The sequence below is a fragment of the Ornithorhynchus anatinus genome, chromosome 3 (genome assembly GCF_004115215.2).
Source record: "Ornithorhynchus anatinus isolate Pmale09 chromosome 3, mOrnAna1.pri.v4, whole genome shotgun sequence".
Lineage (NCBI taxonomy): Eukaryota > Metazoa > Chordata > Mammalia > Monotremata > Ornithorhynchidae > Ornithorhynchus > Ornithorhynchus anatinus.
In genome coordinates, this window is record NC_041730.1 from 124787061 (window position 1) to 124814777 (window position 27717).

Genomic DNA, 27717 nt, shown 5'->3' on the forward strand with positions numbered 1-27717 from the left:
AGATGGCGCTGAACCGGAAGTGGCCTTAGCCGAAGTGAAGGTGGCCACCCTGGGGGTTTTAGGTGGAGGCCGCCTGAGCTGCCGGTCGGAGCCGGATTCGGGGGCGGAGACGAAGCGCTCTGAGAAGTTGGGGTCCGGCCGGGCCGCCGAACTGCCGAACTGAAGCGCCGCCGGAAGTGGAGGCCTTCAGCCCCACTCAAGATGGCGCTGAACCGGAAGTGGCCTTAGCCGAAGTAAAGGTGGCCACCCTCGGGGTTCCACGTGGAGGCCGTCCGAGCTGCCGGTCGGAGCGGAGATGGGGCGCTCAGGGAAGCTGGGGTCCGGCCAGGCCGCCAAACTGAAGCGCTGGAAGAAGGGCCACAGCAGCGACTCCAACCCGGAGAGCCGCCAGCACCGCCAGGCCGCGCGCAGCCGCTTCTTCAGCCGGTCCTCAGGTGAAGGCCGGGCCCGGGGGGGGGAACAAGCTGGACAACTAATAACAATCATAATAATGTTGGTATTTGTTAAGCGCTTACTATGTGCCAAGCACTGTTCTAAACGCTTGGGGTAGATACGAGGTCATCAGATTGTCCCACGTGGGGCTCATAGTCTTCAGCCCCATTTTTTATAATAATAATGTTGGTATTTGTTAAGCGCTTACTATGTGCAGAGCACTGTTCTAAGCGCTGGGAGAGATACAGGGTCATCAGGTGGTCCCACGTGAGGCTCACAGTCTTCATCCCCATTTGACAGATGAGGGAACTGAGGCCCAGAGAAGTGAAGTGACTTGCCCACAGTCACACAGCTGACAAGTGGCAGAGCTGGGATTCGAACCCATGACCTCTGTCTTGCAAGCCCGGGCTCCTTCCACTGAGCCACGCTGCTTCATTTTTTATGATGGCATTTAGTAAGCGCTTCCTCATTCCTCCCCTCCCGCCCTCTGCTCCTCTCCCTTAATAGTAATTATAATTATGGTATTAAGCGCTTAGTATGTGCAAAGCACTGTTAATAATAATAATGTTGGTATTTGTTAAGCGCTTACTATGTGCAGAGCACTGTTCTAAGCGCTGGGGTAGACACAGGGTCATCAGGTTGTCCCACGTGGGGCTCACAGTCTTCATCCCCATTTTACAGATGAGGTAACTGAGGCACAGAGAAGTTAAGTGACTTGCCCACAGTCACTGTTCTAAGCGCTGGGGTTGATACGAGGTCCTCAGGTTGTCCCACGTGGGCTCACAGTCTTCATTCCCATTTTTAATAATGAGGGTATTTGTTAAGCGCTTACTATGTGCCAAGCACTGTACTAAGCGCTTGGGGTAGATACGAGGTCATCAGGGTGTCCCACGTAGGGCTCACAGTCTTCATCCCCATTTTTTATGATGGCATTTAGTAAGGGCTTACTATGCGCCAAGCACTATTCTAAGCGCTGGGGTAGATACAGAGTAATGAGGTTGTCCACGTGGGGCTCACAGTCTTAATCCCCATTTTACAGGTGAGGTCACTGCGGCAAAGAGAAGTGAAGTGACTTGCCCAAAGTCACAGAGCTGATAAGTGGCGGAGCTGGGATTAGAACCCACGACCTCTGACTCCCAAGCCCGGCCTCTTTCCACTAGGCCACGCTGCTTGTCAGCATTTGACAGATGAGGGAACCGAGGCCCAGTGAAGTTGCCTGCCTACTTGTTTTGTTTTGTTGCCTGTCTCCCTCTTTTAGACTGTGAGCCCATTGCTGGGCAGGGATTGTTGCTGTCTGTTACCCAATTGCACATGCCAAGTGCTTAGCACAGTGCTCTGCACATAGCGCTCAGTAAATACGATAGAATGAATGAATGAATGACTTGCCCCAAATCACACAACTGACAAGGGGCGGAGCAGGGATTAGAACCCACGACCTCTGACTCCCAAGCGCCACGCTGTTTACTCTCCTAAGCTCCTGGTACAGTGCTTGGCAGCCAGTAAGCGCTCAGTAAATGCCACTGAATTGAAATGTGCCCTTGGAGCACTGAACAGCAGTATCAAGCAATCGATCGTATTTATTATAATAATGATGGTATTTGTTAAAGGCTTACTGTGCGCCAGGCACTGTACAAATCGCTGGGGTGAATACAAGCAAATTAGGTTGGACACAGTCCCTGTCCCACGGGGGAGCTCACAGACTTGAGCCCCGCTTTGCAGATGATAACTGAGGTCCAAAGAAGTGAAGTAACTTGATTTATTTATATTAATGTCTGCTCCGTCCCCCTAGACTGTAAGCTCCTTGTGGGCAGGGGTTGTGTCTGTTTTTTGTTATATTTTACTCTTCCAAGCGCTTAGAACAGTGTTCTGCACACAGTACGTGCTCAATAAATGCGATTGAATGGAGTGAATGAATACTAAGCGATCAGTCGATCGTATTTATTGAGTGCTTAGAGTGTGCAGAGCACTATACTAAGCGCTTGGGAGAGTACAGTGTAACAGAGTTGGTAGACACGGTCCTTGCCCACAATGAACTTTTGGTTAGAAGGGAAGCTTTGCACATAGTAAGCACTCAATCAGTACTTTTGGATGAATGAATGAAAGGGAACCGCGAGAAGCAGCGCGGGTCTGTGGAAAGAGCACGGGCTTTGGAGTCAGAGGTCATGGGTTCAAACCCCCGCTCGGCCACTTGTCAGCTGTGGGACTTTGGGCAAGTCACTTCACTTCTCGGTGCCTCAGGTACCTCATCTGTAAAATGGGGATTAAGACTGAGCCCCACCTGGGACAACCTGATTCCCTTCTGTCTACCCCAGCGCTTAGAACAGTGCTCGGCACATAGTAAGCGCTTAACAAATACCCACGTTATTAGGGAAGCCAGTTGGGATGGGGGGAAAGCAGGATAAGCTTTAATCAGGGGCCCCCTGTCCCACTCTCCCCCTCTAGACTGTAAGCTCATTGTAGACAGGGAATGTGTCTATTTATTATTGTGTTATGCTCTTCTAAGCACTTAGAACAGTGTTCTGCACACAGTGAGCAGTCAGTAAATACGACTGACCGATTGAGTGATAGCTTGGCCCTTTACCGTGCAGCCGTGCTTGCTCTTCTCCCGGGTCCCTGCTTCCAGGGTCTTCGAGTCGACAGCGCCCCAATCATTATCATCATGGATGGTATTTATTGAGCGCTTACTGGGTGTAGAGCACTATACTGAGCACCCGGGAGAGTGCCCTGCAACAGAGTTGGTAGCCGCATTCCCCGCCCTCAGGGCGATACCAAGGAGTGAAGGCTTCTGAGATGCTCAGCTCCCAGGGGGCTGACGCTGGTCCTGTCTGTCCCAGAAAAGAGCGATCTGACCGTCGATGCCCTGAAGCTGCATAATGAACTTCAGGCGGGGCCCCTGCCCGTGGGCCAGCGAGATGGGACGCCCACCCCCATGGAGCACGAAGAAGAAGGACAGGCGCTCACCGAGAAATCATCAGCCACCTTCCTCAGTGGCCTCTCCGACTGCACCAACGTCACCTTCAGCAAAGTGCAGCGCTTTTGGGAGTCCAACTCCGCTGCTCATAAGGAGGTACGGGGGTTGGGGAGAGAAGAGGGCGACCGGCGACTCAGGAATCCTGGGGGTCGGTCCCTGCCGACGTCCAGGAACGACCGCGGAAGTGAACTCATGGTTTTTCTCGGAGCTAGAAATCGGAGGGGACGTCCCCCGGCCTGGCCCTTGCCGAGCCTCACCGTTCCTGGGTTTCGGTGTGGGATTGCGCCTGGGGAAGAGAGGGAGTTCAAAGTGCCGGAATGCCGCGGCTACTTTTCCAGCCCCAGACCCCTTCTCCTCCATCTGTTGCAGATCTGTGCGGTCCTGGCTGCTGTCACGGAAGTCATCCGTTCACAGGGAGGGAAGGAGACGGAAACCGAGTACTTTGCGGCCCTGGTGAGTGGGAGAATGGGGGAATGAACTAGCTTCCACATCACCCGCACATTCAGCGAGAGGCCGTGCGGCCTGGTGGAAAAAGCTTGGCACTGGGAGTCGGGAGATCCGGGTTCTAGTGTCGCCTCCACCACTTTCCTGCTGTGTGGCCATGGGCAAGTTTCTTCTCTTCTCTGGGCCACGATGTCCTCAGCTGTAAAATGGGGATCCATACTTATTTCTCCCTCCCACTTAGACTGTGAGTGGGGTAGGGACTGTGTCCAATCTGATTACGTTATCTACCCCTGTGCTCATCAGAGAGCGCAGCCTATGGTTACCATATAAATACCATCCTCATCATTCAGCTTTTAGCTTTCTGCTGCAAAAACTGCATTGTACTCAGCGCTGGGGTGGATACAAGCACGGGGCTCAACAGTCTTCATCCCCATTTTACAGATGAGGTGATTGAGGCACAGAGAAGTGAAGTGGCTTGCCTAAAGCCCCACAGCTGACACGTGGCGGAGGCAGGATCAGAACCCATGGCCATCTGACTCCTAGTCCCATGCTCTGTTCACTATGCCGTGCTGCTCCACGGAGCCCCCGGAATTGGACCCAGGAGTCTGTGACTGTTTAATTCATCCCTTACTGAGCCGCTCTTAGAATAACAGCCTGATCTGGCCTGGGGGTGGAGGCTATTTACATTCAGAAGGCCTGGGAGTTTAGCAACCACCACAGCTTTCAAATGACTTAAGAGTGTAGAAACTCTGTGCCATGTTTTCCTTTTTCCCCAACCCACGGGTCCTCCTAAAGGTCTATTGATATCAATCAGTAACTGTTGGCTGCCGATTATTCAACTTTTTCCATTCTGCTGTTTGGGCTACTTCAGTATTTTGGAAATAATGTTGATCTGTGCCTCCCTTTGGATTGAAAGCTCCATGAGGGCAGAACACTTCTGCCTTGTTTCTGTTGAAGTTTCCCAAATGCTTAGGACTGTGTTTCCCACTCTAAAAATGCCACTGATTGAGCGAAGTACTCATCATGATCACTGTAGCACTTATTAAATGCCATCTTTGTGTGCAGTCACTCAAACAGTCAAGCGGTGGTACTTACTGGGCACTTACGGTGTGCAGAGCACTGTTCTAAGGGCTTGGGAGTATACAATAGAAGAGGTAAATACAATCTCTAACTTCAAGGAGCTGACAATCTAGCCAGGGGTGGGGAAGAGACAGACATGAAAACACATTGTGTTTCAGAGCTTGCATGAGGATAATAAAACTAACAAAATTGATACTTGTTAAGCGCTTACTGTGTGCCAGGCACTGGTCTAGTCACTGAGGTGGCTACAAGGTAATCAGGTTGTCCCACATAGGACTCACACTCTTAATCCCCATTTTCCAGATGAGAAAACTGAGGCCCAGAGAAGTGAAGTGACTTGCCCAAGGTCACGCTTTCATTCATTCCATCATATTTATTGAGCACTTACCGTGTGCGGAGCACCGTAGTAAGCGCTTGGAAAGTACAATTTCCAAACACTGTACTCGTCCACTCAACTGTATATATCTTCATTACCCTATTTATTTTGTTAGTAATAATGTTGGTATTAAGTGCTTACTATGTGCAGAGCACTGTTCTAAGCGCTGGGGGAGATACAGGGTCACCAGGTTGTCCCACGTGGGGCTCACAGTTAATCCCCATTTTACAGATGAGGTAACTGAGGCACAGAGAAGTTAAGTGACTTGCCCACGGTCACACAGCTGACAAGTGGCAGAGTCGGGATTCGAACTCATGACCTCTGACTCCCAAGCCCGGGCTCTTTCCCCTGAGTCACGCTGCTTTTCTGCTTCAGATCATTACATCTGATGATGTAATGAGATATACATCATCTTGATTCTATTTATTTGGTATTGTTTTAATGAGCTGTTCTTCCCCTTGATTCTATTTATTGCCATTGTTCTTGTCTGTCTCCCCGGATTAGACCGTAAGACCGTCGAAGGGCAGGGACTGTCTCTATCTGTTACCGATTTGTACATTCCAAGCGCTTAGTACAGTGCTCTGCACTTAGTAAGCACTCAAATACTATTGAATTAATGAGTGAATGAAAGTACAACCCTGCCACAGCAAACAAGTGGCGGAGCTGGGATTGAGAACCCATTTTCTCTGACTCCCGAGTCCGTGCTCTTGCCATTAAGCCATAAATTACCACCCCTGGGAACCTTTGAAAGCCCTGGACTTTTCAGGGTCTCCCACAGCTTCCCTTTGCCCCCTCTCTTTCCCCTCAGATGACCACCTTGGAAGCCGTGGAGTCACCTGACTCTCTCGCTGCTGTTGCTTATCTGCTTAACCTGGTGCTGAAGCGGTGAGTCCTCACACCTATCTCAATCCTGACTGTCCTGTGGGAGGTGGCAGGGGTCAGAGAGGGAGCGAGAACAGAGCTGGTAATGGCCAACAGATTGGGTGTGTGTCTGTGAAAGAGACATATGAGAGCACGAGAGACATGTCGGAGAGCAAGACAGACGATTACTCTCTTCCCCTTTCCCCCTTAATGAAAGCACATCTCCTCCAAGAAGCCTTCCCCCCTTTCCTCTTCTCCCACTCCCTTCTACGTCACCCTTATTCCCTTTTTTCTTCCCCTCTCCCACCCCCACAGCACGTATGTCCCTATCTGCCATTTATTTACTTGCTTTAATGTCTGTCTCCCCTGCTCCAGACTCATTGCAGGCAGGGAATGGGTCTGTTGTCATCTTGTACTCTCCCAAGCGCTTAGTACGGTGCTCTGCACACAGTAAGCGCTCGATAAATAGGATTGAATAAATGAATGAATGAAAAAGAGGAGCCCTGGAGAGTCTGGGGAGGGTGGTGGTGCCTGGGCAAGGAGAGGGGGTGATGGTGCAAGATTGTAAGGCGGGAGGGAGGCAGGGCAGACCCCACAGAAGTCATGGTTTGGTGGGCGTGGGAAGTAGAGAGACTCGCATGGGAGACTGTGATATTCTTGCAGAGATATTGCTCTGGTGGGGTCGGGGGAGCTGAGATGGGGAGCGGGACACTTACCTCTGTCCCCTCTCCAAAGGGTACCGAGCCCCGTGCTCATCAAGAAGTTCTCTGACACCTCCAAGGCCTTGATGGACATCCTGGCGGCCCAGGCCAGCAGCAGCAGCTCCAACCCTGCCCTCCGATGGGTGAGTGTCCAAACTCGGGGCGGGGGGGCATCTCCCTGGGGAAATGGGGCTCTGCCCCGCTCCCCGCAGAAGGGAGGGGGGCGGGGGAAACTCAGCTGCTCCCCAGGTAATGCCCAAACTCTGAGGGGAGTGGCCAGGGTCTGCTTACTCATGTTTCTCCAGAGTTGTAATTTATAATTGCTGAGAAGCAGCGTGGCCTTGTGAAAAGAACGGGTTTGGGAGTCAGGAGTCCTGGGTTCTGATCCCAGTTCTGCCACTTACCTGCCATGTCACCTTGGGCAAATCACTTAACTTATTTGGGCCTTCTGTTCATCTGTAAAATGTGGATTCTACAGTTGTTCTTTCCCTGTAGAAGTGAGCCCTTAGTGGATGGGAACTGTGTCCCATCGGCTCTTATTGAATCAGCCCCAGCTCTTAGCCTATAGTAAGTGCTGGACAATGGCCCCAATTAGTAATATCATGCTGATGATTGTTAAATGTGTTGGAGGTAAGTGGGGTGCTGTCTATCTACTCCTTAGAAGGAGCATGGTGTAGTGGAGAGAGCACGGGCCTGGGAGTCAGAATGATGTGGGTTCTAATCACGGCTCTTCCACTTGTCTGCTGTGTGACTATGGACAAGTCAGTTTACTTCTCTGGGCCTCAGTTCCCTCATCTGTAAAATGGGGATTGAGACCGCGCCCCCCGCCCCCCGTGAGACAGGGACGGTGTCCAACCCCATTTGCTTGTATCCACCCTAGCGCTTAGTACAGTACCTGGCACATAGTAAATGCTTAATACCATAGTTATTGTTATTATGATTATTATTAAAACCCTTGTGGTCAGCAGCTCATTGCCATTCTGGAGTAGGAGGTTTTCTCCTGAGGTATCTGCCTGCCCTTCACACCCCCACACTGGACCAGTAAAGACCACCACTGGCCTCCAGCAGCTGTGGGTCTGGATTGGGACATGGATGTAGAGGGGGTGCCTCATCCCTTGATAGGATTTATTTTATTATCTGTTAAGCACTTACTATGGTCAGGCAACCGTACTAACCGCTGGTAGATAGAGCCCCACGTGGGACTCTCAGCCTTAATCCCCATTTTACAGATGAGGCAACTGGGGCACAGAGATGTGAAGTGACTTGCCTAAGGTCACACAGCAGGCAAGGAGTGGAGCTGAGATTAGAACCCACGAACTTATAAATCCCAAGCCCTTGCTCTATGTACTAGGCCACGTTGATCCCTTAGGGGCTTCCAACTCCCCTCCGGCCCCAGTGGCTCCTTCTGCCTTGGGGGTGGAGCAGGACTGGCACCGGACATGTGTGGGGATGGTGAATCCCCTGATCGTGAACCTGGATAGGCGATGCTCATGCGGTCTCTCCCCCTCCAGGTTCTCTCCTGCCTGGCTACTCTTCTGCGGAAGCAAGACCTGGCCACCTGGGGCTACCCCATCACCCTGAAGATTTACCACGGGCTGCTAAGCTTCACTGTCCATGCCAAGCCCAAGGTAGGCCGGCGGGTGGGCTGGGACCCGCCAGGTGACCTCAACCCCCGCTAGTGTCTCCAGCTGGCAGCTGGGATTGGGGCCTGGGCTGGGAGTTTGGGAGTAGACCGGTATCCACAGTCCCCCATGTGTGAGCTTTTCTCGGCCCGGAAGAAGAGGAACCCCGTTGGAAGTTGTTTTGGCACCCGGATGCTGCATCTCCAAGGGTGATGGGCACAGGGTCCCTCTGGGGAGGGAGCCTGGGGTCTTGGAGTGCCGGGGCCCTCTCGCAGGGTACCCAGCGCGCCCCGACTTGGTCTCCCGCCCCCTGTTCTCGCCCCGCAGATCCGGAAGGCGGCACAGCACGGGGTGTGTTCCGTCGTGAAGGGGAGCGACTTCCTGTTTGGAGACGCGGCTCCCGCCCACCACCCAGCTGCCCCCTCCACCGCCAAGTTCTGCGTCCAGGAGATAGAGAAGGCCGGAGGTAGAGAGGGCGGGAGTCTGCGCGCGCCAGGGGCCGGTGGTGGCTCGTCGGAGTCCGGAGCTGAGGCTGGAGGATGCCCCGGACCCTCAGACCCCACCGGGGCAGGCAGAACCCTTCACCATTTCCCCTCCAGGCTCCAAGGAGGCCACCACCACCCTGCACGTGCTGACGCTGCTGGCGGAGCTGCTGCCCTGCTTCCCGGTGGGGGCCGTGAAGAGCTGCAGTGAGACGCTCCTCAGGGTTATGACCCTTAGCCACGTGGTGAGCCGGGGCTCCGGGGCCGGGAAGGGAGGGGGGCACGGACAGAGCCAGGGACGGACCTCTGTGGGCACAGAGAGCCAAATGATCCGCAGTGGCAGCTGGAAATGCCCGCTGACTAGTGGGGCCAGATGTTCTTTCACAAGCCCCAGCTCTAGGTTCGTGGCAGCAGCCGTCCCCATTTGAACCATGGGCGCGGGGTGACAGTTCTCCCCAGCAGGGAACCTGGAAGCCCAGTAATTAGGGACAAGATGGTGGCCCGGCACTTATGTATATATCTGTAATTTACTTATATTTACGTCTGTCTCCCCCTCTGGACTGTAAGTTCATTGTGGGCAGGGCCGGTGTCTGTTGATTGCTGTACTCTCCCCAGCGCTTAGTACAATGCGCTGCACACAGTAAGCGCTCGAAAAATGCGTTGACTGACTGGTAGCCGTGAGGCAGGGTGGAGGAGCCTCCCCCCTTCCATCTCCAATCCTGCTCGCTCCCGTCGGCCAGTGGCGAAGTTCACTCGGGACAGAATTCTGCTGGAAGCAGCGGCCGTTTCCTCCCGGGGAAATGTCTGGGCCACAGGCGAACGGCCCCCGTCGCTCCGTCTGTCCACGGCCCGGAGCCGAGCTGCCCTGCTCTTGACTTTGCTCGGTGCCCAGCCCCGCCTGCCCCATTTCCTTCAAGGGCTGCCGTAGTTCACCATTCTCTTTTTTTTTAATGCTCAGTGCTTACTAGGCACCGGGCACTGTACTAAGCGTTGTACTGAGAATGCTCCTCACCCAACAGAGATTCTAATCCTAAAAGTCTGTCTCCTCAGCTGGTGACCGCCTGTGCCATGCAGGCCTTCCACAGCCTCTTCCACGCCAAGCCTCGCCCGGAAACTCTGTCGGCCGAGCTCAACGCCCAGATCATCACGGTGAGGCGGGTGGGGGTGGGTGGCACAGTGCCATTGGGTGGGGAGGGGGCTTGGGCGAGTGGAGCGAGGAGGGAAGAGACCACCCAAGCCAGTGAGGCGGAGTTGGGTTGGGTTTGGCCGTGTTGTTGGCGGTGGAGGGGCGTGAGCATCCTGGGAGAGGGAGGCCCAGTGCCCCTCTCCCATTGCAGGATCCCTAGTGATACGGGGGGCAGAGGTTCGCTCGCCCCCAGCCCAGTTCATTAAATGAACCGGGCTTACTCCTGTGGATCCAGAAAGAGACTGGAGGGACCACCTGGCAGAAGGCCTCTGATCACCCACCTGCTTCCCCACCCCAGGCCCTGTACGACTACCTACCCAGTGAGCATGACCTCCAACCTCTGCTGGCCTGGCTCACCGTCATGGAGGAGGCCCACATCAACCTGGTCAGGTAGGCCCCAGGGGAGGGACTCCCAGAAGAAACTTCCAGCCTGGAATGCTTCCTCCTGGGCTGCAAAGAGAAGGGGGAGGAACCGGAAGGATGATGAGGAGGGCCTTCCTGTCTTTTTTTAATCATTATTATTATTTTTTATGATATTTATTAGGCACTGTTCTAAGCACTGGGGGAGGTACAAGCTAATCAGTATGAACACAGTCCATGTCCCACATGGGGCTCACAGTCTCAGTCCCCATTTTCAGATGCAGTAACTGAGGCGCAGAGAAGTGAAGTGATTTACCCAAGGTCATAAGGCAGAGGGGTAGAGCTGGGATTAGAGTCCAGTTCCTTCTGACTCCCAGGCCCGTGTTCTGTCCACCAGTCCATGCTGCTTCCCAGCCTGGAGAGTCATTGACGACATCTTCTCCCCACACACTTTCTGTGGGCAGACTGTCCTGGACCTTTGGAAGTCTACAAGAAGAAGACTCAGTCGCAGCCCTCAGGGTGCTCCCACTCTAATCCCATGTCACGAGGAACTTGGCGGGTCTCTCTTCGTCATTCTATCTGCATCTGTGGTAAAAGGGACCAGGGATGCAGGAATGAATAAATCCACAGTGAACCCCAAAGCTGCAGACGGAGGAAATCCAATCCATCTTGAGTTTCAGCTGATTTTACTTCCCCTTGGGAGGAACAACCAGCGTGGCCTATCGTGGGAGTGGTCTGTGAACACCCCAGTCACAAGCCAGGCCGGGTTGGGCTGGCACAAGGGGCGACGCAGTTTTGCAGGCCGACAAAACGCACACCCGCGTACACCTACAGTCACATCGGCGGGCAGTATGCGAGATCGGAGGTGGGGAGGCTGTGATGTCCCAAACTTGTGGCAGTGAGCCGGGGCCGTGGCACGGCCCCAGACTGGAAAGCGCCCGACGGCCAGATCCCGTGGGCCCCATCCCCTCGGCCAGACGCGAGCCCCCTTTAGCCTCGGGTCTGTGGCCGTCCGCTCAGAGTGGAAGCTTCCCGCCTCCCTACAGGTTGCAACGGGACCTGGGCCTGGGTCATCTCCCTCGCTTCTTTGGGACCGCCATGAACTGCCTTCTCTCGCCCCACGCGCAGGTGGGAGCCACCGCCACCCAGAGCCTGAAGGTTTGTGATCAGCCTCTAGAACCGTTTGCTCGGGGTCCGGCCCGGGTTAGGGGGTGGGGGGCCCGAGGCAGAAGGGGCCGTGCTTCGACCTCACGCTCGGCCCTTGCTTAATCCATCTCAGCCTGAGGCAAAGGCTCCCAGGTGAGGGATGGGTTGACTGGGTTGCGGGGTGGCCCCGTGTGAATCTTCTGAGGGTGGAGGCAGCAGATAGAAGAGAGTGTGGACCGGCTGGCATCTGCCCGAGGAGGGAGGGTGGGGCACACCCCGGGGCTGGTAGCTCCCCATGACGGGTGCCACTTCGGGGCCTCTCCTCAGGTCCTCGTGGCAGAATGCGTCGCACCCCACATGGATGACATCGGACCTGTTTCCACCTCAGCCTGCGGCCCTGCCCTGTGTGTCTCCAAGATGTTCAGGTGAGAATCCAGCGTGGTCCCTCCTAACCTGGTCTGAGACCTAGATCACCCTGTCAGTCGATAAGAGGTCTGCAAACTAAGCGCTCAATAAATACGATTGAATGAAATGCGATCGAATGAATAGTGCTGCTTAGGATAGTGAAGCACTCTGCTAAGCACTAGGTAGTTACTAGATAATCAATGTAGTCCCTGTCCCACATGGGACTCAGTCTGAATCCGGAGGGAGTAGAATTTAATTCTCATTTTGCACAGGAAAATTAAGTGACTCGCCCAAGGTTATACAGTAGGCAAGTGACAGACTCAGGTCCTCTGACTCCCAGACCCATGCGCTTGCCACCAGGCCATGCTACTTCTCAGTGCTGTTTATTGAGTGTCTACTATGGGAAGAGCGTTGTCCTAAATGCTTGAGGGATATTGCATTAGAATTTGTAGACCTGATCCCTGTCTAGATACCGAAAAAAGTTACAGATTGTAGGCAGTAATAGGATTCATAAGGGTTTCAAAGGTGAAGAAAGCGTCAGTCTGTTGCATGAAGTGGGAGGGAGTTCCGGGTGGCAAGGAGGGCACGAGTAAGAGGTCGGCAGCCAGAGGGATCAGAGTGAGCCACAGTGAGAAAGTGGGCTTGAGAAGAGCAAAGGATGAGAGCCGGGGTTGGGCGGGAGAAAAGCAAGGAAATGAGGGGGGAGAGTGCCTTAAATCAACCAGTGGTTTCTTTTTGAGCGCTTACTGTGAGCAGAGCCTGGTAGTAAGCCCTTGGGAGAGTACATTCCCTGCCCACAAGGAGCTTACAGAGCCGATATTCAGGGGATTCTCCTGGATGGCGAGAGCAATGGGTTTTGAGCAGTGGAAAGATGTACACAGGATGATGGTTTGGAAAAATCCGGGCAGCGGAATGAGCCGCCTGGCATCAGTCGGGGCCCAGCCTGGACAGGCGTCTGGTGGCCGGCAGCCTGTGGGCTTCCGCGGGATGGAGGATTCGCCCCGGGATCCCCAGGGCGGAGACCGGTGCGGCCTGTTGTCCTGACGGAGCCGTGTTCCCTTGGCAGGGCCGTGGAGGAGGGCCTGACTTACCGCTTCCACGCGGCCTGGGCCTCGGTCCTGCAGCTGCTGAGGAGCTTCTTCGAGGCGTGCGGAAAGCAGGCGCATCCCATCATGAGGAAGGTGAGCTCCGAGGGCTCTCCGTGGAGCTGCCCATCTTGGATTGCCCGTGGGGGCAGGGCCGCGGGCTGGGGTCAGGGGCCTCGGAGTCCATTGGTCTCGGGTTGGACGGGTGCCTGTCCCTGCCCCACCAGCCTCACCCGTGGGAGCGGACAGCTGCTTTAACTGGGGCGGCGCCACGCTCTGGGTGTCCTGAGGCCGCTCCCCCGAGGGGTGGCCGGGGGTCCCCTTCCTCCCGAAGCCATTTTTCAGGCCTCGAGCCCTTCCTCCGGACCCCTGCAGCCAGGCTGACCCACTGCCGGAGGCTGAGGTGGTGAGCTCTGGCCCGCAAGTCCAGCGGGAATTATGAGAGTGGGGTCATGCCCGGCCCCTGGCAAGGGAAGGTCGGCGGTGGGGGCGGGTGAAGAGCATCGTTTGTTGGTTCCCCCCGGTTGGAAGAGTAGGTGGCCTTTCCCCTTCTCCAAGGTACTGTGGATGGAGCACTAAGTAATGTAACGGCTTTAGCGGATGTGTTCCTTGCCTACAAGGAGCCTGAAGAACCAGCGTTCAGGGGATTCTGCTTGATGTTGAGTGGAATGGGCAGCCACTGGAGGCTTTTGAGTACGCAGGACAGCGTTTTAGGAAAATGACCCTCGGTGTGGACGGACAGGGCTGGAGGAAGAACCAAACTGTTGAGGCGAGGTGGAGGGGGGTGGGGAACCCCTGCAGAGAGCAGTCCCTTGGTACTGACTACCACCCCTTACTGGTGAAGGGGTCTGTGAGGTGGAGGGCAGGGCCAGGGACGACTGGGTGCGTGCCCGCGCGTCTACCCGCTTGCTCGTATGCCACCTCTCTGTCTTCCCTTTCTCCCTGAAGTGTCTCCAGTCCTTGTGTGACCTGCGGCTCTCCCCACACTTCCCCCTGACGGTGGCGTTGGACCAGGCCGTGGGCGCGGCGGTGAGCAGCATGGGGCCGGAGGTGCTGCTGCAGACCGTGGCCCTGGAGATCGATGGCTCCGAGTGAGTATTGCCTCGTGGAGCGGCCCCGACCGAGGCCCGGAGCAGACAGACCCGACTCCGGCTCAGCTTCTGGGTTCAGACCGGGGCTGCTAGCGGCCCTCTGGATCCTGGGGCTCAACCCCCAAGGACTGGAGACTTGGGGGAGCGGCAGCCGCGGGGGCGATGGCCTCAGAGCCCGGTGCCGGGCTGCTCAGCGGGCCTGGCCTGGGGACGGACGCTCCCTCCAGCCTTCTGCTTCTCTTGCTCCTGCTGAGATATCACCGTCCAAGGGGAAGCAGCATCCGCCTCTCTGTCCTCTCGGTGTTTCTCTCTAACTCGGCCTCTCCTAAGTCTTCCTGTCTCTGCTATTCTCTGGCTCCTTAATAATGGTGTTTAGGAATCCCGTACTCTGTGCTGAGCACTGAGGTAGAGCAAAGTAATTGGTTTGGAAACTTTCCCTGTCCCACAAAGAGCTCACATGGAGTAGGGGATTGAGCACGGGCCAGAGAGTCAGAAGGTCGTAAGTTCTCATCCAAGCTCTGCCACTCGTCTGCTTTGTGACCTTGGGCTAGTCGCTTCACTTCTCTGTGCCTCAGTTACCTCATCTGTAAAATGGGTATTGAGCCCGTGAGCTCCACGTGGGACAGGGACTGGGTGTCCAACCCGATTTTCTTGCAGCTACCTTAGCACTTAGTACAGTGCCTGGCGCACAGTAAGTGCTTAGTAAATACCTCAATTATTATTATTATTATTAAGAAGTTAGGAGAGGTGTCTTTTCCCCATTTTTCAGATGAGGAAACTGAGGCACAGAGAAGTTGGATGACTTGCCCTCAAGGTCCCCCCCAAAAACCAGTGGCAGAACTCAGGTCTCCTGATTGTTTCCATGGACTTGCTGCCTTTCTGTACGTCTGCCACTCTGTGTGTGTTTCTGACTGTCCTTTCTATCTCTCCGTCTCTCATCCACTGCCTACCTTCTTTTGCCCCTTGTTCTTGGACCACTGTGTCTGCAAGAAAATAATAGAGAGTTGTATTTGTCAATTCCACTTCCTTTTGTCTTATTTAATGTCACGTTCAGTTAGCAGTGTTGCGAAGTCTTTATCGTTCATGGGAAGTCTTAATGAAGCACGACCTGCTGGCCCAGGTCAGGGAGACTTGGCTGCCCAGTGTTTGCCAAACTCCCCACCCCTGGTGAGGCCTGCCCGCCCGATCCCGGTCCTGCCCATTTGTGTCCCAACACCGGGAGTCCCCCTCCGTACTCTCTGTGGCCTCACCGGGCTGGGACTGGGGTGTCTTATCGCTTCTCAGGGAGACCCTGGACTTTCCCCGGAGCTGGTTGCTGCCCGTGATCCGGGACCACGTCCGCGGCACACGGCTTGGCTTCTTCACCTCCTACTTCCTGCCCCTGGCCATGACTCTGAAGAGCAGAGGTGACCGCGGGCCGCCGTGGGGCCGAAGCTCCTGGGATGGGGCCAAAGGGGAGCCGGGGCAGTATGGAGCCGAGCCTCCCTGCTGAGGCGATAGATCTCGAGGAGCCCCTCGCCTGGAGTAGAGCTGGGGTGAGGGCGGAGGGGGGCATGGGGCCGGGTTTGGGGACGCAGCGGGAATCGGTTCCACGATAGGTCCCAGTGAATGGGGACTGGGAAGTGGTCTTTCTGGCCTGGGGCCTGCACAAGTGGGTGCGTCAGGAGGGCTCATGATGTCCCCTTGTCTCTGGTGGCAGCCGATGAACTGGCACAAGCGGGAAGTACCGTGGAGTCCAAAATCTATGACACCCTCCAGTGGCAGGTGAGGAGGTCTTGTGGGGCCGGAGGGGCAGGGGAAGGTGGCCTGGCCTTGGGAGAAAGTGAAGCTTGGCTGCTTGGGTGTCTCGCTCAGCATCTCCTCTCTTTCTTTGTCTCTTCCGGCATCTCCTCTCTTTCTTTGTCTCTTCCGGGAGCCAGGTGTGGACCCTCTTGCCGGGCTTCTGCACTCAACCCACCGACGTGGCCACCTCCTTCAAGGGGCTGGCCCGCACCCTCGGCACAGCCATCAGCGAGCGGGCTGACCTGCGGCTGACCGTGTGCCACGCTCTGCGCACTCTGATCACCAAGGGCTGCCAGGCAGGTAGGCTTCCTTCCCGCCATCAGAACCGGGGAGCTGCAACGGCTCGACCTCCCGACCTCCCGTTCCCCCTCCGGGGGCCTGAGCCCATCTTCTTTGGGACCGGTCGATAGGGCCAGCTCTTGTCCGTGCAGACGAAGCTCAGGGCGGCCCTTCCCTGCCAGGAGCGAGCAGAGGCTTTGGTACATCAGGTCCCGATCCAAGGACCGGTATCCCTGCAGGTCACTCGCCCAGCCCGGCTCTCTGGGGACTGGTTCGGGCCTGCGGGCCCTTCCCCGATGTCATTCCTGGAAGGGACCACCTCCTAGCGGCTCATTCCCCATTCCGCCCCGCCAACCTCCGGTACTTGGTCTGTGTCCTCGCCCCCTCCAGAGGCCGACCGCGCAGAGGTGGGCCGCTTTGCCAAGAACTTCCTGCCCATCCTGTTCAACGTCTACAGCCAGCCGGCGGTGGCTGGGGAAGGCACGGCCTCCCGGCGGGCCGTCCTGGACACCGTCAAAACCTACCTCACTGTCGCCGAGCCCGAGGTGAGCCGGCCCCGGGCCCAGTTCGGGCCTGTGCAGACCCTGAGGGACTTTGTGGGGAGTCTGGGCTGGAGTGGTAGGGAGGGGCCCTCTGCCTCTGCTGTCCGTGCTCACCCCTCTAGGACCGACCCGAACTCGGTGGGGGGAAGCAGGGGCCTCGGCCTCCTTTTTGCTTGTTCAGCCCCAGGACGGGCTCGGGCGTGGCCCTCGAGCCGGGTGGTCAGCGCTGCTGCCCGTAATGAGGTCCCGCAGGGTCGGCCCGGGGTCTGCCGAGGAGAGGCGGGACGTGAGCCTATCCCTGGCCTTTCCAGCTGGCGTCCGGGTTCCTAGAGAAAGCGAGCGAGAAGGTGACGGACCCCAACAGCACCGAATTCACCAGGTACCGTGCTCCAGGCTCTTCCCCCCGAGGTTGGGCGCCTCTCCTTTCCCCGGGACGGGGAGGGTGACCACAGGGCCCCGGGGTCTCTTCTGCCCCAGAGAGCCCTCCGATGCGGGGAGTCCATGGTGGGGGCATTTTGTTGATTTTGTTAATGAGATATACATCCCCTTGATTCTATTATTTTGTTAATGAGATGTACATCACCTTGATTCTATTTATTGCTATTGTTATTGTCTGTCTCCCCTGATTAGACTGTAAGCCCGTCAAAGGGCAGGGACTGTCTCTGATACCCATTTGTACATTCCAAGCTTAGTACAGTGCTCTGCACATAGTAACCACTCAATAAATACTGTTGGATGAATGAATGAATGACCCCCAGATCCCCTAGAACCGTTACAGCGACCCTGAGTTGAAGTGCAAGTTGGTCGTGAGGTGTATCCCCCTCCCCCGGCGACCTGCTCCCTTTACCCAACTCTCCTTCAGTCGGTTCCCAGCCATTGTTGTTAGAAAGAGGTAGAACAGTGCTGCAGCAGCTGTATTTGTTGACTGCTTACTGTATGTAGAGCACTGTACTAAACGCCTGAACTAAGCAGTGGGAAAATAGCCACCCTCCGTACCATCGGGGACCCCTCAAGGAGCTTGCAGAACTAGAAAAGCGGCATGGCGTAATGGATAGAGCCTGGGCCCGGGAGTCAGAAGGCCGTGGGTTCTAATCTAAGCGCAACCACTTGTCTGCTGTGTGACCTTGGACAAATCATTTCACTTCTGTGCCTGTTACCTCATCCTTGAAAGGGGATTGAGACTGTGAGCCCCACTTGGGACAGGGACCGTATCCAACTCTAGTTGTATCCACCTCAGCGCTTAATACATACAGTGCCCGGTATATGGTGAGCGCTTAACAAATACCATCATCAACTAATAATAATGTTGGGTTTTTTTAAGCACTTACTATGTGCAGAGCACTGTTCTAAGCACTGGGGTAGATGCAGAATGATCAGGTTGTCTCACGAGAGGCTCTCAGTCTTCATTCCCGTTTTACAGATGAGGTAACTGAGGCACAGAGAAGTGAAGTGACTTGCCCACAGTCACACAGCTGATAAGTGGCAGAGCCGGGATTCGAACCCATGAGCTCTGACTCCCAAGCCCGTGCTCTTTCCACTGAGCCACGCTGCTTCTCAGAGAGAGACAGGTCAGGCACCTGTAGAAACAGCATCCTATCGGTAGGATAGAGCCCTCTGGCCGGTGAATGATGATAATCATAATAATTGTGGTATTTGTTAAATGTTAACTATGTGCCAGGCACTGTACTAGGCACTGTATTGATCCAGGCAAATCAGGATGGACACAGTCCCTGTCCCATGTGGGGCTCACAGTCTCAATCCCCATTTTACAGATGAGGTAGCCGAGGCCCGGAGAAATGAAGTGACTTTCCCAAGGTCACACAGCAGACAGATGGCGGAGCCGGGAATAGAGGGGCGGCGTGGCTCACGCGTCGGGCTGATAGGTTGGGATGGGAGCGGAAGTAATCAGGGAGAGCTTCCTAGAGGAGATGGGTTTTGACAGGCCCTCTGCGGGGAGGTTCTTCCCGCTTGGTGCCCACTGCCATCTCTGCCCCTTCCCTCCATGTTTTCTCTTGCCGCCTCGAACAGGCTGTCCATCCTTGACCTGATCGTGGCGTTGGCACCCCATGTGGATAACAACTCAATCAACACCCTGTTCCGTACAATCCAACCCCATCTGGAGGTGAGCCTCGACAGGGCTGGTGGGCGTGCCAGGGGCCCGGGCGGGGGCCCGTCGTTCCCAGACCAGGCACCATCCCCGGGCAGAGTGTGCCATGTGCCCGGGGCAGCCTGCCGGATGCCCTCCGTCCCCTCCTGGTGCTTATAGTAACCTAGCGCGCCACCCCGCCACCTGTCCTTCTCATCCTGTTCCTCAGAGCAAGGAGCGAGGGCTGCAGAAGAAGGCCTACCGAGTGCTGGAGGAGCTCTGTGCCAGCCAGCAGGGCTCTGGGGAGCATTTTGTGCAGAGCAACCTGGACGAGTTGAAGACGACCCTGCTGGGCTCTCTGCGCAGCGCCGCCTCCCCCGCCAAGAGGGTGAGTGAAGCTCCCCTCAACCCCCCCCGCGTGTGGGGGTTCAACCTAGAGAGGAAGCTCCCTGGCCCAAGGGCAGGGAGGGGGTGAAAGGGAGCAGGATTGACCTCGCTCGTGTGCGTGCACATACTCTCTCTTTTTTCTTTCTGCTGACTCCCCCCCCTGAACTGTCTCCCCACTCCAGCCCCGCCTGAAGTGCCTGTTCCACATCGTGAAGCAGCTGACGGCTGAGCATGAGGAGTTTGTCACAGCGCTGGTCCCCGAGGTGAGGGCCGGAGAGAGCGTGTGGCCCTGGGGAGAGGCCGCCCCCTTCCCCCCCCACTCCACCCCATTGAATTCTTGGGCTCTCCGCGGCTGGTCTCTCCCTGCACCGGCATCAGTGCGGCATGGACTGATCACCTGCGGGGTCCGTCTGCCGCAGGTGATCCTGTGTACCAAAGAGGTGTCCGTGGGAGCCCGGAAGAACGCCTACACCCTGCTTGTGGAGATGGGTCATGCTTTCCTCCGCTTTGGCCCCAACCAGGAAGGTGAGGCTCCTTTCCTCCATCCATCCTCCTCCCTCTTTTCCTCCTTCCTTCCTTCCCTCATCCTGGTCCAGGGTCGGGCTCGCTGTTTGTGGCTACTTCCCTCCCACCCCCACCCCACCCCAGGAGCCCTGCTCATTTGGCTGTGATGGAGGGAGGTGTCTGGTTCGAGGCGTCCCCTGTTCAGACTCCCTCCCCACCCTCCCGGGGAGTAGGTGATTGGGGAGGAGACGGTGGCTTCGGGGGCAGGTGTGGTGTCCACCGCCAGAGAAGTGGGGGACCGAGCCCCGAGGGAGGCGGCTCCACTGTGGTCTCTGGGGCTCTTTCAGATGCCCTGCAGCGATACCTGCTTCTGGTCTACGCCGGCCTCACGGGCTCCGTCACCATGGTCAGCTGCAGCATCCTCGCTCTCACTCGCCTCCTGTTTGAGTTCAGAGGTGAGAGCAGTTACGGGGCCGTAGCGGTGGGGGAAGAAGGAGCCTTGTAGCATCATCCTGACCGTCACTTGCCCATCCCCAGTGCAGCAGGAGTCCCTGTCCACCCACCGCCACGCATATATGCACGTGCGTCGGATTGAGCTCAGAGAATATGGGTTCCAACCTCCCCGGATTAATTTTGGCGATCCAGACCCCTGAGCCAGCTCCTGCTTCCCATTTCCCCTCCCCCGAACCCCCCGCCGGTCAGGGTTGCCACAGTCGGGCGGCCCGGGGATCGAGGACGGGGTCTCTGATGGGCGGCGGGGTCTGGCCGCAGGTCTGATGGGAGCGGAGATGGTGGAGCAGCTGCTGAGGAACGTGTGCCTGCTGCTGACTTCTCGGACCCGCGACGTCGTCAGGTCGGCCCTGGGTTTCGTCCAGGTGGTCCTGCTGGTCATGGATGTGGCGCTCCTGGCCAAGCACCTCCAGCTCATGGTGAGCGCGGGGGTCGAGGAACCGCAGCTGATACCCGTTCTAGCCAGTCCACGTGGGGCTGGGAGAGGGCAGGTGGACAAAACAAGCCGCTCCTCTACCACCGAAGGAGCCGTCTTGGGCTCTCCCTGGACGGCGGCTCGGGGTCGGAGGGTCCAGTGAGCCTTAAAGTGGGCTGCGGGTGAGGCCACAGGTAGGAAGGAGGCGGGCCAGTCCATCACCTGTATTTTTTGAGTGCTTCCTATGTGCAAGAACCCTGAACCAAGGAACAGCAGAATCAAGAAGCATGGTTGTAGATATCGGCCGGTTCATAATTGTGTGTCACCAGGTGTGAGCGGGCTGGTAGCCTGGGGCTTCTTGGTTTACTGTGGGACTTCGCCAAGCAGTTGGGTTGTTGGGGGCCTCCCCTCCCCTGTGGGTGCTGGAGAAAAGTCAGCCACCAAAGCACCCACCCCCGAACCCTGGCACAGCCTCTGCCCACTTGGCTAAGGAGTGAGAAACTACCACCAACCACCTGGGCGAGGGGTTGGCAGTGGGCCCCCATCTCACCTGCCCGTTCCTCCCACCTATTCCCTCGCTGGCTCCTTCAGGAACCCGTGGGCTTGTCAAAGAGCCAAACGGCTCGCTTGGCGTGGCTTCCTGGGAAGGGGAGTCTGGGCCGGGCAGGGCGTCACGTGAAACACGGGGAGCGGAGGCCGCTACAGCCAGATTCCGCTGTTAGGCGGGCCTGGAACAGACCCCTCCTCACCTCCCATCCCCGGAGGCGGCGGGGTTTGGATCTGCCCCGTCCCATCTCATGCCGCCGCCACGTTTCTTTCTGGCAGATGGAGGCCATTGGGAACCTGACAGACGATATGCGGCGTCACTTCCGCATGAAACTCAGGAACCTGTTTACGAAGTTCATCCGCAAGTTTGGGTGAGCAGGTTTGGGGACGAAAAGGAACGGGGAGGCTGACGGAGGAGGTGGTGGGACCTAGTGGGGAGGGGATTGGATGGACAGCAGCCCCCTGGTGTCAGTCAACCACATTTACCGAGCGCTTACCGTGTGCCGAGCGCTGTACTGAGCAATTGGGAGAGTACAATACAACGATATAACTGACACACAATTGCTGCCCACGATGAGCTTACAGTCTAGAGGTCGAGTTAAGGAGAGGGTGAGTGGGTTTCGGCCTGAGCTAGCTGGAGGTATTGCTTGATGGAGCGCTACCTCTCTTCCCCTCCCTCCATCCAACTCCCTCCATCCTTGCTAAGAAGAAACCCCGGGACTAACACCCTCTGGGCCGCCGCCCTCCTCTCTGCACCGCAGGTTTGAACTGGTCAAGGGCCTGCTCCCCGAAGACTACCATAGGGTCCTTGTGAACATCCGCAAAGCCGAGGCCCGTTCCAAGAAACAGCGGGCTCTACGCCAGGCGGCCGCCGAGGAAGAGGAAGAGGAGCCCGTCCAGCTCCGGGGAGAAGGGTCGGTATCTTGCTCGGGCCCCGGCCCTGATGCTCTGATTTCCTCTATGCCCTCCGCAGCTGCCCTGAAGCCCTGCTGTGGTCTGTGGGCGTTAGCAATCTCGTTTCTCCCCGGGTACAATTTTGGGTGCTGTCCTTGTGGGCAGGAGAACCCCGAGAGGGTCACTGGGGTGGCATATATGTCTCCCCCCTCCTGCGCCGGGGGGCACAGGTCGAGGCGGGACTCTTCAGCCTGTGGACTATCTGGGTGGGGGAAGCCAGCCTGTTTCTTTGGCGAGCGGCACCGGCTGACTCGTCCTCACGTACAGAATCGAAGAGATCTTGGCTGACTCTGAGGAGGAAGAGGAGGAGGAGGAGGAGCAAGCCCGGTGGGGCAAGGAGCAGAAGAAGATGATGCGGCAGAAGAGCCGAACCTGGTTGAAGGAGGGCAGTGGCGACGATCCCCTCAACTTCCTGGACCCCAGTGTGGCCCAGCGAGTCCTGGGTGAGAGTGGGAGGGAGATCCCTCTCTCCGCTCCCTGCACTCTTCCCTCCCCAGGGTGCGGGGGAGACTGAAGGGGCAGAAGCTGAGGGCTCGTGGTCCGGGGTGGGCTCCGCGGCTAACCCTGATGGGCCCGGCCGCGGCGGGTCGGGGTCCGAAATGGTCGGCGGTGGAGAGCGGGTCTGGGGCGGCAGTCGGGTGTGACTCTGACTCGCTGCCATTCTCTTCCTCCCTCCACCCCCTTTCCGGGGAATAGCTACCCAGCCCCGGGTCAAGCGGAACAGGAAGCAAGGCCACGACTTCAAGATGAGTGCCGACGGGCGTCTGATCATCCGCGAGGAGGAAGAGGAGGAGCCGGAAGAGGAGGAGGGCTCCAAAGGTGAGACGGAGGGAACAGAGTCTCTTGTTCCAGGCCCCCCGGGACCTGTTCCTGGTGTCGAGTCGGGAGTTTAAAGGAATTGCGGGGCGACCGAGGGCCTGGAGGAGCTGGGCCCTCCCTCCGGCTCTGGGAAGCCCCGTAGGAGGTTGAGCGGCTTTCGACAGGCTCTGGGATGGCAGGGGCAAGATCGGGCCGGCTCCCCCTTCCGTGCCGTCGAGGCTTACAGAGGGAAGGGCTAGAGGACGTTCCAGGGGTCAGGACCTTGGTGGGCGGTTTGGTCAGTGTGGAGGCGGGTCAAGCATCTTCTTGGGGACCTGCCAAACACACTGCCTCCCCCACAGTGTAGTGCAGTGAGTTCAGTGCTGCCTGGCACCCCTGCAGGAGAAGTAGCATGGCTTATTGACTAGAACACAGGCCTGGGAATCACGACCTGGGTTCTAATCCTAGCTCCACGCCATGTCTGCTATGTGACCTTGAGCAAGTCACTTCACTTCTCTGGGCCTCTGTTATCTCATCTGCAAAATAGGAATAAGAGTCTGGGCCCCCTGGGGGACAGGGATGGTGTCCAGCCTGATTAAATTCAAGAGAAGCAGCGTGGCTCAGTGGAAAGGGCCCGGACTTGGGAGTCAGAGGTCATGGGTTCGAATCCCGACTCTGCCACTTGTCAGCTGTGTGACTTTGGGCAAGTCACTTCTCTGTGCCTCAGTGACCTCATCTGTAAAATGGGGATTAAAACTGAGCCCCACGTGGGACAACCTGATCACCCTGTATCTCCCCCAGCGCTTAGAACAGTGCTCTGCACATAGTAAGCGCTTAACAAATACCAACAATATTATTATTATTATTAAATTGTATCTAGAAGCAGCATGGCCCAGTGTATAGAGCATGGGCCTGGGAATCAGGAGGTCATGGGTTCTATTCTCAGCTCCACCATTTGTCTGCTGTGTGACCTTGGGCAAGTCACTTTACTTTTCTGTGCCTCAGTGACCTCATCTGTAATACGGGGATTGAGACTGTGAGCCCCATGTAGGAGAGGCACTGAGTCCAACCCAATTTGCTTGTATCCACCGTAGCACTTAGTACAGTGCCTGGCACATAGTAAGTGCTTAACGAATACCATAATTATTATTACCCCAGCGCTTAGAACAGTGATTAGCACATATTAAGCACCTAACAAGGACCATTATTATTATTATTGTTAGTATTATTATTATGAGGGGTTGGGCAGCTGGCAGCTGGTATGTCCCTGTCTGGGCCTGTTTGGGGTGGAGGATCTGGGATTGAGTGGTTTCTCTGTGGTTCCCCTTGTCTATGGCACCTGCTTTCCCAGAGGTTCCATGTCCTTTAAGTACTTAAAGCCTTCTCCTTCAGAAATGAGAGGCCGGAGGAGTGGGTCTCTTTCCTGGGAGGGATCATCCCCAGGACCGGATCGGAGCCGAAAGTTCCTCCCTCGCCAACTAGGTTGGAGTAGGGAGAAGGAAAGGAATTACAGAGGTCCTGGGCAAAGTTGGGAACCGACAGTTTAGCTGAGCAACTCGGTTAATTAATTAATTATGGTATTCGTTAAGTGCTTATTATGTGCCAAGCACTTTTCTAAACTCTGGGGGTAGATATAAGGTAATCAGATTATCCTACGAGGGGCTCACAGTCTTAATTCTCATTTTACAGATGAGGTAACTGAGGCACAGAGAAGTTAAATAGCTGGCCCAAGGTCTTACAGCATACAAGTTGCCGAGGCAAGCGCTTAGTACAGTGCTGTGCACATAGTAAGCGTGCTCAATAAATACTATTGAATGAATGAATGAAGTAGAACCCATGTCCTCTGACTCCCAAGCCCGGGCTCTTTCCACTAAGCCATGGTGCTTCTGTGGGCTCAATCAATGGATGGTATTTATTGGGCACTTACTTTGGGCAGAGCACTGTACTCTTGGGGGAGTGTAACACGATGGAGTTTGCAGGGGGCATTTGACTCTGCAATAAGCACTTTGTGTTGTTCACTGCAGCTGCGGATGAGGAAATGGCGGACCTCAAGCAGGAAGTGGGCATCAGGAGTGTGAGTATTGCCTAGTCTGTGTCCAGGCCCACCGCGGGCACCTAGCTCTTCCACTCGACTCCTGTACTCCTTCCTGGCCTCTGTGGCCGGTGCCCCGTTCTCTTCACCGTGAGCTCTGTGATGCCCCTTTCTCTAGACCCCTCCAGCTGGACCATCGGAGGGGATCGGGTTGGGCTCGGGGGGTCTGAGGGTGGAGGGCCGTTGGAAAGAGCCTTCTGAAAAGGTGCGGGGAGTGGATGGGAGGTTCAAGGGATCGGTGTGTTGGAGTGACCCCGGGCCCATCTGTTAACAGAAGAAAGCCCAGAAGCGCAAGCTACGGAAAGAAGACGACGATGAGGAACCGGAGCCCCGACCTCAGTACAAAGGTGAGACGCCAGGGTGCCCGGGCTGCCCCGCTGCCACAGCCCTCTCGGGGCTCCGCTGCCCACTCTCTCACGACTCCTTAGGGGTGAGCGAGGTGGTTTAGGTGGGGCGTCCTGGTATCTTCTGGGTGGAAAGCGTTGGGGTCGGAAGAGGGGGAGGCCGGTATTCCCAGGGCCTGCATGGCTCCCCCCCCCCCCCGACCCCATGCCCAGCCTCGAGGCCAGTTCCAAATGGGAAGGGGCAGAGTAAATGGGGGACAGAGAGCAGCCCAGTCATTTCCTCGGCCTCAGCCCCCTCAGTCCTCGATCGGGGGGAGAACCAGGGAGGGCGGCGTCAGTCCGTCCCAAAATCCGCTCCCTAGGAGTTGGCCAAAGCGGCTCTGCGCTCAGGGATCCTCTGCCGTTTCTTTTCTAGCCGGGGGCTCTGGCATCCATCGTCCCCTGTCAAAGAAAGCCATTGGGGCTGAGTACAAGGCCAAGGTACGTCCCGCCGAGAAATTGGAGACCAGAGGAGATCCCTGGCGGTTGGGCGGGGAGGAGGGGACTTGACCCGGAGCGGCCTTTTCTCTTCCTGGGGGGGTGGACAGCGGCACAACGTTTGCCTTCCCTCTCCCCCCAGACCTTGACCTTGAATCCGCGGCGTACGTTCCTTCCCCAGACACGGGGGCAGGCATGCAGCGGGAGGGAAGCGGTCAGGCCTGAACTCAGTGGAGAGAGGGTAGGGGAGAAGGGACCGGGAATGTTGAGTCTGAGGCATTTGGGAGAAGAGAGGCATGGAGACCCTTGTTTTCGTCCGGGGAGTCCCTAGACTCTGCTCTCGGGGCGAGAAAAGTTCTCGGGCCTTTGTCCTGAGACCAGCACCGTGGCCATTCCGGAGGGAGTAGTAGTAATTCTGTCTGTTAAGCACGTATATTGTGCAAAGCACTCTGCTAAGCGCTGGGAGAGAATAAATATACAGGAGGGAGAAAGAGACCCTCCTGCACCCCACCTCCTCAAATCTGACAGAGAATTACTCTCCCCCGCTTCAAAGCCTTATTGAAGGCACATCTCCAAGAGACCTTCCCCGGCTAAGCCCCCATTTTCTCTTCTCCCAGTCCCTTCTGAGTTGCCCTGACTTGCTCCCTTTGTTCTTCCACCCTTCCATCCACAGCACTTATGTGCATGTCTATAATTTATTTGTATTAATGACTGTCTCCTCCCCCACCCCTCTCATTGTGGGCAGGGAATGTGCCTAATGTACTCTCCCAAGTGCTCGATATATACGATTGAATTCATTCAGTCCTATTTATTGAGCACTTACTGTGTGCAGAGCACTGTACCAAGCGCTTGGGAAAGTACAATGCAACAATAAACAGTGACAATCCCTGCCCCTGAAGTCACTGAAGTCACAGTCTAGGGGGAATGAGTGAATGACCCTGGGGCCCAGGGACAGAGCGAGGGAGTGGACATCTGGGGTGAGAGAGGCGTGTCCAGCTGAAGGCGGGGGGCTCACACCGGGGTCCCGGCCTGCTCCGCCCATCTTCGGTGGTCTGTTTCCTCTGCTTCAGAGAGCGAGAGGGGACGTGAAGAAGAAGGGCAACCCAGACCCGTACGCCTACATCCCCCTCAATAAGTCCAAGCTGAACCGCAGGTATGGCCCAGCGGGACCAGGAGCTTGGGCGGTTGGGGGGTGGAGGGTAATGGGGGCCGGAGAGGGGAGAAATGGAGGGGGGAGGGATCTGGGGCTTCAAGGAAGATGGGCTTCTTTTCTGCAGGAAGAAGGCCAAGATGCAGGGGCAGTTCAAGGGGCTGGTGAAGGCTGCCAAACGGGGGGCCCGGACCGGGTTCAAGAACCGCAAGAAGGAACGTCGGAGCTGACGCTCCAGGGCCCCCGGGGAATCCCGCCCGCCCCCGGGAGCAGGAAGGCGCTTTTAGAAACGGATGGGCCGAGCGAGCTAGGGCACGGCTCCAGCACGGCCCCCACGAGTCCCCGGCGGGCCGGATGACGGGAATGGGGGCGAAGCCTCCCGACCGCCGGCACCCGGGATAAACCCAGGGGTTAACATGTCTCAGAGTGGACCTGTGCGGCAGGAGCGACAACATCCACCACCGGGCCTCCGGCCTCTGCTTGGGGGGGCCCGAGCGTGTGTATGTGTGGATTTGTGTGCGCGCACTTGGAGCGGGGCTGCACGCTGTCGCTGCCGGTGGTGCTGAGTCTCAGCCAAGCGGTAGAGAATAAATATGCTAACGACCATCA

At 56.7% G+C, this 27717-nt stretch overlaps 1 protein-coding gene across 1 annotated transcript; it reads left to right on the forward strand.

Annotated features, from left to right (window-relative positions):
* On the forward strand, positions 1 to 27717 carry RRP12 (ribosomal RNA processing 12 homolog). The gene is made up of 34 exons (XM_029060919.2): positions 1 to 434; positions 3267 to 3499; positions 3773 to 3856; positions 6112 to 6188; positions 6900 to 7008; positions 8377 to 8493; positions 8815 to 8953; positions 9087 to 9214; positions 10020 to 10118; positions 10454 to 10545; positions 11562 to 11673; positions 11989 to 12086; positions 13133 to 13247; positions 14100 to 14242; positions 15527 to 15648; positions 15942 to 16006; positions 16162 to 16324; positions 16694 to 16848; positions 17157 to 17224; positions 18874 to 18967; positions 19161 to 19319; positions 19501 to 19581; positions 19738 to 19843; positions 20170 to 20277; positions 20594 to 20751; positions 21573 to 21664; positions 22055 to 22207; positions 22515 to 22690; positions 22944 to 23066; positions 25070 to 25119; positions 25412 to 25484; positions 25897 to 25961; positions 27029 to 27111; positions 27236 to 27717. The coding sequence occupies exons 1-34, from the start codon at positions 296 to 298 to the stop codon at positions 27336 to 27338; spliced, it is 3882 nt and encodes a 1293-aa protein (XP_028916752.1). The 5' UTR covers positions 1 to 295; the 3' UTR covers positions 27339 to 27717.